The 12840-nt window shown below is 40.8% G+C and overlaps 1 protein-coding gene across 1 annotated transcript in view; it reads left to right on the top strand.

The window, feature by feature from the left end:
- Positions 1-12840, top strand: part of LOC141581878 (leucine-rich repeat-containing protein 37A3-like) — a 47976-nt gene that overhangs the window by 28979 nt on the left and 6157 nt on the right. The window contains 3 exon segments of the mRNA XM_074388783.1: positions 2558-2629; positions 3226-3300; positions 10814-12725. Coding sequence (XP_074244884.1) covers positions 2558-2629; positions 3226-3300; positions 10814-12725 — 2059 coding nt within the window.

Genomic DNA, 12840 nt, shown 5'->3' with positions numbered 1-12840 from the left:
CTCCTGAATAGCTAGGACTACAGTCACGCACCACCACACCCTGCTAGTGAGAAACTGTAATTCTCACAGAGGCCTTCCCAGAGTGGATGAAGATTTAAAGGCATTTCTGTATTTAGTCTTCTCAAAATTGAGGCTGGGCCCCGTGGCTCACACCAGCGCTTTAGGAGGCCAAGGCAGGCAGATCACCTGATATCAGGAGTTCAAGATCAGCCTGGCCAACATGATAAAACTCCCATCTCTACTAAAAATGTAAAAATAAGCCAGGTGTGGTGATATGTACCCCTAGTCCCAGCTACTTGGGAGACAGAGGAAGGAGGATTACCTGAGCTTGGGAGGTAGAGGTTGTAGTGAGCCAAGATCACACCACTCCAGCCTGGGCAGCAGAGCAAGACCCTGTTAGAAAGAGGAGAGGGAGAGGGGAATGGGCGAGGGAGATGGAGGGGAGGGAGGGAGGAAGGGAAAGGGGGAGGGGAGAGAAAGGAAGGGAGGGAAGAAGGGGAGAGAAAAGAGAGAAAGAGAAGAAAAGGGGAGGGAAGGAAAGAAGGGAAGAAGGGAAAGGAAAGAAAAAAGAAACAGGGAGGGAGAGAAGGAAGGAAGGAAAGAGAAAGAAGAAAGGAAGAAAGAAAGGAAAGGAAAGAAGAGAAAAGGAGGAAGGGGAGGAAGGAAGGAAAGGAAAGGAGGGAGGGAGAGAAGAAGGGAGGGGAGAGAAGGAGAGAAGGAAGAATGAAAAGAAAGAAGGAGGGAGGGAAATGAAAGAAGGAAGGAAAGAAAGAAAAAAGGGAAGGAAGGAGGGAGGGAAATGAAGAAAAGAAAGAGGAAGAAAAAAAGAAGGGGGAGAGGGAAGAAAGAAGGGAGGGAGGAAAGGAGGGAAGGAAGAAAGGGAAAGGAGGAAGGGAAATGAAGGAAAGAAGGAACAAAGAAGGAAAGAAAGAAGAAATAAAAGGAGGGATGGAAGGAAGAAAGTGAAAGAAGGAGGGTGGGGAATGAAGGGAAGAAAGAAATAATGAAAGAGAAAGAAAAAGAAAGAGAGGGAGGGAGGGAAGGAAGAAAGGGAAAGAAGGAGGAGGGCGGATGAGAAATGAAGAAAGAAGAAAGAATTAAAAAACCCATAAGGTTAAAGTAAACTCTTTTTCTTCATACAGACTAAACACATGAGTTCAAATTACAGCTTTGCTTCTTAATAGCTTGGTAACCTGGGACAAATTATGCAATCTCTCTGTTCCTCAGTTTCCTCATTTATAAAATAGGGCAATAGTAATATCTACCACATAAGGTTATTGTGAGGATTAAATGTGAAGTGCCGATCACAAATACCTGGCAGCCCAATAGATACTCCCTGTAATAATTATTATTTTTATAATTTCTGCAAAAGTATGGTGATGATTCCTGGGTTAAACTAAAGGCAGATTTACTTTTATTTCTTCCTGTTTCTTTTCTTTTTTTCATTCGCTTTAAAGAATTAAAAAGAAAATAGATTCCAGCATTTTGGAATAAAAATTTGCATCAAAATGAGTTTATTCTTTTTATTGACATATAAACAAAATGTCGTTTATTTATTCAATAAACATTTATTAAATGCTTAGTAAATTTCAGACATCATGCCCAGCACAGGGATCACAATGACAATAAAATGTGGTGTCTTCCCTTAAGGAGCTGATAGTCCAGGAGACTGACAGGTAGACAGGTGATTACATGCAGTGTAGCAAAGGCTGTGATGTGATACAAGAATACAAGTGGGAGTATGTGATAGCAGTATGGTTTTGACCAGTTCCTCCTCTTAGATTTATCCCTTTTTCTTTGGCTATAAAGCAAAAGAATTGGTCCTATTTTTTTTTTCTTAACTGGGCAAATTAAACTATGAATTTTAACTTTATAAAGATAAGACAAGTGACCAGGTGCAGTAGCACACACCTGTAATCCTAACACTTTGGAAGGCTGAGGTGTGTGGATTACCTGAGGTCAGGAGTTCGAGACTAGCCTGGTCCACATGGTGAAACCCTGACTCTACTAAAAATACAAAAATTAGCTGGGCATGGTGACAGATGCCTGTAATCCCAGCTACTCAGGAGGCTGAGGCAGGAGGCAGGAGGATCACTTGAACGTGGGAGGCGGAGGTTGCAGTGGGCTGAGATCCAGCCATTGCTCTCCAGCTGGGATGACAGAGCAAGATTCCATCTCAAAAAAAAAAAAAAAAAAAAAGACAAGCAACTTGAATTATGGAGGACACTAGAAGCAGCGTTTCCTACAGAGTCGGCTTTCTACCAGTATAATCACTTCTGGGTTTTTTGACCTGAAAGTTCTGTGGCATATTTTTTCTTTGTTTTCCACTTTTTGTTTTTTCTATTTTTTCCCCCTCTTTCTCTCCTCTGCTTTATCTTCTAGACCTAGGTAGTTCCCAGAGGAATAGTGCTTTATGGAGTCTAATGGTGATTTATTGGGTGAAAACAGAAAATGATTTTTTTAACCTACAAGTTCCATACCAAAAAATGAATATAAACTTTTCATGCAGTTTCACACATTGAAAATGCAGGTAATTTTAATTCCTTGCTCTTTTCAGAATTCTGAATCGCAATCCTCTGACAACTGTTGAAGATCCATATTTGTTTAAATTGCCAGCATTAAAATATCTGTAAGTATTACAGTACTCTCATGAGTCACGAAATGATTTATGCTCTTTTTAAGTTTTTCATCAATGATTAAGTATTTTGCATTTAGGCTAAAAAGTCATAATTTAAATTTAACTGGGTTATTGAAAAAAAGTTATTGGCAAAGAAAAGTATTAAGAAAGGATGTATAATGGTCAAGACAGCCAGCAGGGGAAGAGGACAGTGTTGAAGAACCCATATAGATTTGGAACATGCAGACACATGGAGGAATATTACTTAACTAAGAAAGGAAGGAGGAATAGTGTTCATTATTCTAAAAAGGAAGAAAAGAGTAAATAATCAAGATGAGTGAATCCAATATGAAAATGAGAAGTAAGATAATGGTTAAAAAAACAAAAAGGACAAGTTCTATCTTGAATATCATTAATTTGATGATGCAAATCAACTTAAATTTCTTTAATAAGAGCTCTCTGGAATTCTGCAGCAGACAAACTCTTGAGTTGGCTTGTTTTATAGAAAAGCCAAAATTGAGTAATCACATGTCCTTGAAATATCTTTTTTAAGTACAGAATTTTTGTGTTGGCATTTATATCACGAATGTTTCGGTTTTCCTCTTCAGAGACATGGGAACAACACAAGTCCCACTTACAACAGTTAAGAACATCCTCATGATGACTCTTGAATTGGAAAAACTGTAAGTTATTTTTTTCTTAGATTTATTTTCACTTAATTGGTTCTTTAGGTTTGTTTTAGTATTCTCTTAGTGAGATGTAATTTTGTTATTTTCATATAACAAAATTCACCCTTTCTAAGTGTACAGTTCGATGAGTTTTGACAAATGTATATTGACATAACCACCACCACATTCCCAATATAAAGCATTTCTGTCACCTCAAAAACGCCCCTGGTGTCCCTTTGTAGTCAATCCCCTCCTCCCATCATCAGCCCCTGTTAGCTACTAATCTGATTTCTGTTCCTATAGTTTTGCCTTTTCCAGAATGTCTTATAAATGAACTCATATAGCATGTAGCCTCTTGTATCTGGCTTCTTTTACTTAGCATAATTTTTTTTTGAGACAGTTTCACTCCGTCACCCAGGCTGCAGTGCAGCCACATGACCTCAGCTCACTGCAACCTCCACCTCCCAGGTTCAAGCAATTCTCCTGCTTCAGCCTCCCGAGTAGCTGGCTGAGATTACAGGCACCTGCCACCATGCCTGGCTAATTTTTCATATTTTTAGTAGAGACAAGGTTTCACCATGTTGGCCAGGCTGGTTTCGAACTCCTGACCTCAAGTGATCCACCCACCTCGGCCTTCGAAACTGCTGGGATTACAGGCATGAGGCACCATGCCTGGCCTCACTTAGCATAATTTTTTTTGAGATTATGCTACCATCCATGTTCTTGCACCTATCAGTACAGCTGGCCCTCCATATCTGCAGGTTTCTCATCCGTGAATTCAACTAACCATGGATGGAGAGTATTTGGAAAAAGTAAAATATATGAAATAATAAAAGCAGTAGAAAATTTAAAACACACTATAATTATTTACATACCACTTATACTGTATTAGGTATTTAAAGTACACTAAAGGCTATATACAAATACTATGTTATTTCATGTAAAAGACTTCAGCCTCTGTGGACTTTGGTATCTATCTGCAGGGGGTCCTGGAGCCAATCCCTTGCAGACACCGAGGGACAACTGTTCACTCCTTTTCATTGCTCAGTAGTATTCCAGTTGTGTGGATGTATCCATTTGTTTATCCACTCATCAGTGTATGGACATTTGGGTTGTTTTCAATTTTTTGGCAATTATGAATAAAACTGCTAAAAACACTCATATACAGGTCTTTGTGTGTGAACCTATGTTTTCATTTCTTTTGGGTAAATACCTAAGAGTTGGATTGTTCACATGCTAAGTACATATTTAACTTTGTAAGAAACTGGTAAACTTTTTCCTAAAGTGTCTGTGCCATTTTACATTTCCACCAGCGTTGTGTGAGTGTTGCAGTTGTTCCATAACTTTAGCAGATTCTTTTTTTTTTTTCTTCAACACAGTCTTGCCCTATCCCCAGGCTAGAGTGCAGTGGCACTATGTTGGCTCACTGCAACCTCCACCTCCTGAGTTCAAACAATTCTCCGGCCTCAGCCCCTCAAGTGGCTGTAGGCACCCGCCACCACACCCAGCTAATTTTTGTATTTTTTTAGTAGAGATGTGGTTTCACCATATTGGCCAGGCTGGTCTTGAACTTCTAACTTCAAGTGATAGACCCGCCTTGGCCTCCCAAAGTGCTGGGAGGTGTGAGCCACCGTGCCCAGCCCAGCCGATTCTTATTTTTATTTTTATTTTTTTTTTAATTTTTTAATTGCCAAAGCAGGAGTGCAGCTTCACGATCTCAGCTCACTGCAATGTCTGCCTCCCAGGTTCAAAGGATTCTCCTTCCTCGGCCTCCTGAGTAACTGGGATTATAGGCGCCCACCACCATGCCCAGCTAATATTTGTATTTTCAGTGGAGACAGGGTTTCAGCTTGTTGGCCAGGCTGGTCTCAAACTCCTGGCCTCACATGATCCACCCACCTTGTCCTCCCAAAGTGCTGGGATTACAGGCGTGAGCCACCACGCCTGGCCCAGCCCAGCAGATTCTTATATTTCAGTTTTTAAAGAAATGTTTGCCTTTCTACTGCTAGATGTGTAGTGGAATCTCATTGTGGTTTATTTTGCATTTCTTTAATAGCTATGATGTTGAATGTCTGTTCATGTGCAAATATCTTCTATACTAAATTGTTCGAATCTATTCCCATATTTTAATTGAATATTAATCTTTTTATTAGTGAGGGTTTTCCCCTGTAATCCCATGAGAGATTATTTATTATTGAGTTGTAAGAGTGCTTTATAGACTCTAGATACAAGTCCTTTCAGGGACCAGGTGCAGTGGCTCATGCCTATAATCCCAGCACATTGGGAGGCTGAGGCAGGAGGATTGCTTGAGGCCAGGTGTTTGAGACCACCTGAGCAATATGGTGAAATCTCGTCTCTATAAAAACAATATAAACTATAAAAACTATAGTTTTATAAAAACTGTAAAAACAATCCAGGTGTGGTGGTACATACCTGTGGTCCCAGCACTTTGGGATTGCTTGAGCCTGGGAGGTCGAGGCTGCAGTGAGCCATGATCACCACTGCACACCAGCCTGGATCACAGAGTGAGATGCTATATCAACAACTAAATAAGTAAATAAATTTTTTTTAAAAAGGCCCTTTAGATATGTGTTTAGTAAATATCTTTTCTCAGATTGCGGTTTGTCTTTTCATTCTGTTAAAAGTGTTTTCTGGCTGGGCACAGTGACTCACGCCTGTAATCCCAGAACTTTGGGAGGCCAAGGCGGGGGGATCACCTGAGGTCAGGAGTTTGAGACCAGCCTGGCCAACGTGGCAAAATCCCATCTCTACTAAAAATACACAAATTAGTGGTGGCTGGCACCTGTTATCCCAGTTACTCAGGAGACTGAGGCACGAGAAATGCTTGAACCTGGCAGGTGGAGGTTGCAGTGAGCCGAGATTGCACCACTGCATTCCAGCCTGGGCAACAGAGTGAGACTGTCTCAAAATAAAAAATAAACAATAAAAGTAAAAGTGTTTTCTGAAGAGCAGAAGTTTTTAATTTTTATAAGCTTTAAGTTAGCAATTTTTTTCTTGTATGGCTTGTGCTTTTTTGTTTCTTAAGAAATCTTTAAGAACCTGTTGTCTAATCCAAAGTCAAAAAGGTTTTCTTTTATGTCTTCTCCCAGAAATTGTATAGTTACATTTAGGTCTATGATCCATTTTGAGTTAATTTGCATATATGGTGTGAGGTATCTATTTTTTTTTCAATTTTATTTTTTATTTTTAGTAGAAACGAGGTCTCACTATGTTGCCCAAGCTGGTCTCAAACTCCTGGCCTCAAGTGATCCTCCTGCCTCACCCTCCTAGAATGCTGGGATTACAGGCATGAGGCACTGTGCCTGGCTTTCTTTGCAGTTAAAATTATATATACATATATATGTATACATATACATATACATACACACACACACACACACACACACACACATACATATCAGCTAGGTGTGGTGACATACACCTGTAAGTCCCAGCTACTAGGAAGGCTGAGGCAGAAAGATCATTTGAACCCAGAAGGTGGAGGTTGCAGTGAGCCAAGATGGCACCACTCCAGCCTGGGTGACAGAGCAAGACCCTATATATATATCTGCAGGGCCCTACTGTGAGTTTGTTACACAACTTACTGCAACTTAAATTGTGCCACCCGCCCCCCAACACACAATATGGCAAGCTAAATAGAAACTCAGATATGCTAAGGCTAGTTGAGGGCATTATACAAGATTAGCATGGAATGGGCCCTTCATTTAGCACTCTGCCGAATTCATTTTTGTCAGGTCACTTTCTTTTTTTTTTTTTTTTTGAGACGGAGTTTCGCTCTTGTTACCCAGGCTGGAGTGCAATGGCGCAATCTCGGCTCACCACAACCTCCGCCTCCTGGGTCAAGCAATTCTCCTGCCTCAGCCTCCTGAGTAGCTGGGATTACAGGCACGCGCCACCATGCCCAGCTAATTTTTTTGTATCTTTAGTAGAGACGGGGTTTCACCATGTTGACCAGGATGGTCTCGATCTCTTGACCTCGTGATCCACCTGCCTCAGCCTCCCAAAGTGCTGGGGTTACAGGCTTGAGCCACTGCGCCCGGCCTTGTCAGGTCATTTTCTTATCTTCACCACATTGTCAATTCTGTTTTGTTGATCTAGCCTCGTTTTCCTCAGCCTCCTGCAGCATCTTCCATGTCAGCTAGATCCCTTCCTCTCTGGATGAAGTCCTCTTCCTCAACCAGCTTTCTCACTTAGTTCTCTAACATAGTGAGGCTCTGTCTGCTTTTTTCTTTACCACTAGTGGATAGAAAAAATGCTCCTATTCTCTGTAACCATTTGTCATCAAGACCTGAAAGACATTAAACTAACTGCCCTATTGGAGTTCATTATTTGAAGTCATCAGGAGTTTATACATTTATATACAAAGAAAGTAGGCCAGCTCATTTGAGTCTTGGCTCATGTTTAATGACCTTTAATGTGTATTGGAAAATTACTATTCTCAAGTAAGGATAATCTATACCGCAAGTCATTTACAGTCTCAAAGATTTGTCAGTATACTTTAAAACAGTTCTGGGAACGGTTAAGGAGACTAAAGAATCATGAAAACTAAATGCAATGTCTGATATTTGATTGGATTCTGAATTTTTTTAAGCCATAATATGATTGAGACAATTGTGAAAATTTGTATATGGACTACATAGTAGGCAATGATAATATTAAGTTTCACTGGGTGATAATAGTATTCTGGATATGGAGGAGAATGCCTTGGTTCTTAGGGGCTGCACACTGAATTATTTAGTGGTGAAGGCTCATTATATCTGCAACTAACTCTCAGATGGTTTGTCCAGAAAAATGTGTAGACAGACATACGTGGAAAGCAAATGTGGCAAAGTATTAGCAACTGTTGGGGTTAGGTGGGAAATTTTTAAAAAGCAGCTGTTGATTCTAGATGGAAGTTATACAGGTGTTCATTATACCATTTGAAAATGTTTCCCAGCCATCCTAAGGCTTAAAGGAAAAAAGGAAAATATTTAAAATAAGAAGTTGAAAGCACAAAAATAATAACAAAAACTTTGGGTTCATTCCTGTAATTCCAGCACTTTGGGAGGCCAAGGAGAGAGGGTTGCTTGAGCTTAGGAGTTCAAGACCAGCCTGGGCAACATGGTGAAACCCCATCTCTAGAAGAAATACAAAAATTAGCCAGGCATGGTGGCACACACCTGTAGTTCTAGCTAGTCAGGTGGCTCAGGTGGGACAATCACTTGAGCCCAGGAGGCAGAGGCTGCAGTGAGCTGAGATTGCACCACTGCACTCAGCCTGTGTAACAGAGCCAAACCCTGCCTCAAAACAAATAAAGAAACACCTTTGTGTTAGAGTTAAGGTTGCTATATAAGTAAAATGCTAGGTTATGGTTCTGGGTCCATTCGTTCTATGTGAAGATCAAAGGCTTCCACTGGACCCCAAGGAACACTACTAGTCACTAGTGGTTATTTCACTATAGGTTTGAAAGCTGTGTCAGGCCAACTTACTGGATGCAGTTTTAATATAAAACTCTATACGTTTGCTTATACCCATTACAGGAGATAGTTAAAAAAAAAAAAAAAAAAAAAAAAAAAAAAACCTCTATTCATTGTACTCCCAACTCATAGACTTCATATATCCATGAAACACTCTTCTGTTTTCACAGTTTTAATGAGGTCCTGATAAAGTCATCCTTTTGAAGGACCCAGAAAAGGCCCCCACAGCCTCTGCAACGTAATAATTATAGTAGTTAACATTTGTTGAGCACTCACTGTGTGCCAGATATTTTTCAGGTATTGATTCATTGAATCCTCAAAACTCATTAGAGGTAGGTACTATTGTAATGACAAGGCCAAGGAACAGAGATTAAGCAGTTTGCCCAAATTCGCATTAGTGGAGTTGGGATTTAAGCCTAGTCTGGCTGTGGAATCTGTATTCTTAATGACCATGCTATAATGCTTAAGATTAACCTTGAGATTTACTCCAGATAACAGAGGTTGTTTTTAATTTCTCTAAAATGACCCCAATAAGCCATGGCAATAATCAATTATCTTGGTATCTCTTTGCCCAAATTTATATTTTGAAAAAAACTCAAACATACCCTAAAGATGAAAGAATAGTACAGAATCCAGTCAAAGGTCAGGCACTGCATGTCAAGTCTTCATTTTCTTTAATCAAAAACATTCCTCTACTTTTTTTTTTATCTTTCATGATACTGGCATTTTTTAAGAGTCAAAGATAGCTGTCTTGTAATTGTCCCACAATCTGGATTTGTCTGTTTCCTCATGATGAGATTCAAGTTAAGCATTTTAAAGAAGAATACTGCATAGGTGATACATCCTTCCTGCCTCGTGACCACAGGTGGCTCATAATGCTAAGTTTGATCACTTGATTACGGTGATCTTCCAGATCTCTCCACTGTCGTTATTTTGCTGGGTGCAGTGGCTAACGCTTGTAATCCCAGCACTTTGGAAGGCTGAGGTGGGCAGATCACTTGAGTCCAGGAGTTCTAGACCAGCCTGAGCAACAAGGTAAAACCCTGTCTCTACTAAAAATACAAAAAACAAAAGAAAATTAGCTGGGCATGGTGGTGCAAGCCTATAGTCCCAGCTATTTGGGGGACTGAATTTGGAGGATCACTTGAGCCCGGTTGAGGCTGCAATGAGCTATGATTTTGCCACTGTATTTCAGCCTGAGTGACAGAGTGAAACCTTGTCTCATAAAAAAATAAAAATAAAAAATAATTTTGCCCTTGGTAATTAATAAATAATCTGCGGGGTGGTACTTTGAAATCAGTGAAGATCCTGTTCTCAAGTGTCTTTTTACCCAACTGTGTATCAGTAATAATCCTTGTCTGAATCAATTTTTATTACATTGGTGGTGCAAAGTGACACTTTTTAAAATTTTGTCATTCCTTCTGCATTTACTAGCTGGCATTATTTCATTAAAGACGAACACCCACTCTTTCTTTTTGAATATCATTCTTCATGGATTCTTATTTATATTAATTATGTTGTAACTTATTATTATTGTTATTCTTTTGAATGCTCAAATGTCCATCCAGATTTGGCCAATGAAATCTCTGTTATTTTTTTACCCCACAATACATGTTAAACTAAGCTGTTTTTAAGGCCCAGAGAATGTCTAATATTTCCCACTCCCAACAGGAATTGAGAAAGGGACTACAGAAGTTGGGGGCTTATTCAGACTCTTCTTAGAAGTCTACCTTCTTCCTGCGTACTTTCAGCCCAAAGTGAGACTTTTGAGTTGGGAAGAGATACTTCTGAATTAAACTACTGATCAGTGTCACCCAATTCTAATCCCAATCACGTTTATTCTAGGCATACCATACTCCCTGCCATGCATACCCTTCTGTTGTGCACCTCCGTCCTCCTTCCTGTGGCCTCTGGTTCTTACCCAACTGTCCAGTCCACAGGCCTCAATAACACCTTTTTGCCCAGCCCTGTGGTAGCATTGGTCTGCCTCCATTACCTACTCAAGAAACCCCTTCATCATTAATTTATTGTTCTGTGTTTTTAATCTATAGGATCTTACCTAGCCATATGGCCTGCTGCCTCTGCCAATTTAAAAATAGCATTGAGGTTGTCTGCAAGACAGTCAAGCTGCATTGCAACAGTGCATGTCTGACAAACACCACACATTGTCTTGAAGAAGCAGCTATAGGGAATCCCAAAGGAGAGTTCATGAAGGTGTTACAAGCCCGGAAGAAGCACACGAGCACTGAGCTGACTATTGAGCCGGAGATGCCCTCAGGCAGCAACAGGCTCAACTTGTTAGGCTTTGGGAGTGAGCAGCTAGACATCAGTGATGAAAGTGATGTTATCAGTGCATTTAATTATATCTTGCCTTATTTCTCAGAGGGAAATGTAGAAGATGCGGAGGCAACATTGTTACCATTCATTAAACTGCTTTTTTCAGATTCACAAGATGGTGACAGGCCCCTGGGTATTTTGAAAAACAATGCAAAGAGCCCCTCTCTTCAACCTGCATCCAACAACTCAACTTACGAAAATAAATTGAGAAAGCTGTATTTTCTGGAAAATATGTTACATGCAGAAATTCAAGAAAAAATCGACGAAGTTAAAAGGGAAGAAAAAACTGCCATGCTTGTACAGTCCAGTGTTTTAGGTCCCAAATTTAAACGGCAAATTTTTCGGACAGAATTAGAAACTTCCCAACCACCGGAAAACGGCCTGGCAAAGATTCAAAGTGTAGGAAAAAGCCTGCAGAGAGCAAACAGAGTCCTCATGGGCCCAAGGAGCATCCAGAAAAGGCATTTCAAAGAGGTGGGAAAGCAGAGCATCAGGAGGGAACAGAGTGCCCAGGCATTTGTGGAAAACACTGTTAAAGGAAAAGGGCCCGGGAGTGCAGCCGCAAGGGAGCTGGAACAGCCTCACGTGGTGCAGAGGCCCGAGAAGTTAGTAGGAAACACCATCTACACCAAGCCTTCGTTCACCCAAGAGCATAAGACAGCGGTCTCCTCTTCGCTGAAACCCTTCTCCATGGGTGGGCCTTCCGCCTCCACATCTGCAAAAGCCCAACGTGAGGTCAGAAATATACAAAAAGACTTAACCTACGCCATTTTCATTTTAGAAAACGCAAAGGCTAGAGTTAAAAATATGAAGGCTGCTAAACCAACTATAAATTCCAGAAAAAAATACCGCTTTCGTAAAACTCGCTTCCGTGTGGTCCACAGAACACCCAAGGCCAAAAAGAGTCGAAAGTTCAGAAAGAAAAGTTCTCTCAACAGACTGATGCTGGCGAAGAAGCCTCCGTTCTCTGCAGCAAAGAGCCTCATAAATTCCCCTTCAGAAGGGGCTTTTTTATCTTTAGGAGACAGTATTCAAAAAAATTCTTTTCCAGAGGTATTTGCTCCTTCAGAAGATTTTATGGAAACCACGACTGCAGGAAATGCCTTTGAAGAAAACATTTTTATGGGAAACACTGCTATGCCAGAAGGCACCATCTCTGAAAGCACAACCTACAATAATCCTCCTGAGGCAGATTCCGATGGGACTGCATTCAATTTAGAGCCAACTGTTAAACAAACCAATGGAGCACAATGGGAATACAATGACCTGGGCAGTGACCTGTTCCCCAAACCCAAAAACTTCAATTACCCATTGCTCTCATCCTTAGGTGATCAGTTTGAAATTCAGCTAAACCAGCAGCTACAGTCCCTCATCCCTGACAACAATGTGAGAAGGCTCATATCTCATGTTATCCGGACCTTGAAGATGGACTGCTCTGAGACCCAAGTGCAATTAGCCTGTGCTAAGCTCCTCTCCGGGACAGGCCTGCTGATGAAACTTCTCAGTGAACAGCAAGAAAAAAAGGTGTCCAAGGCAGAATGGGATACGGACCAGTGGAAAACTGAGAACTATATCAACGAGAGCATGGAAGCCCAGAGTGAACAGAAAGAGCAGAAGTCAAGTGAGGTGAGGACCACACAGAAAGGTGAGACCCAGACTTTCCCATCATTTAGCATGTGTCGGGAAAGTGCCAACACAAGAGAACCTGGGACTCGTGGCCATAGCTTGTCTTGACCATGTA

The sequence above is a fragment of the Saimiri boliviensis genome, chromosome 17 (genome assembly GCF_048565385.1).
Source record: "Saimiri boliviensis isolate mSaiBol1 chromosome 17, mSaiBol1.pri, whole genome shotgun sequence".
Taxonomy (NCBI): domain Eukaryota; kingdom Metazoa; phylum Chordata; class Mammalia; order Primates; family Cebidae; genus Saimiri; species Saimiri boliviensis.
This window is presented reverse-complemented; position numbering and strand designations above follow the sequence as displayed.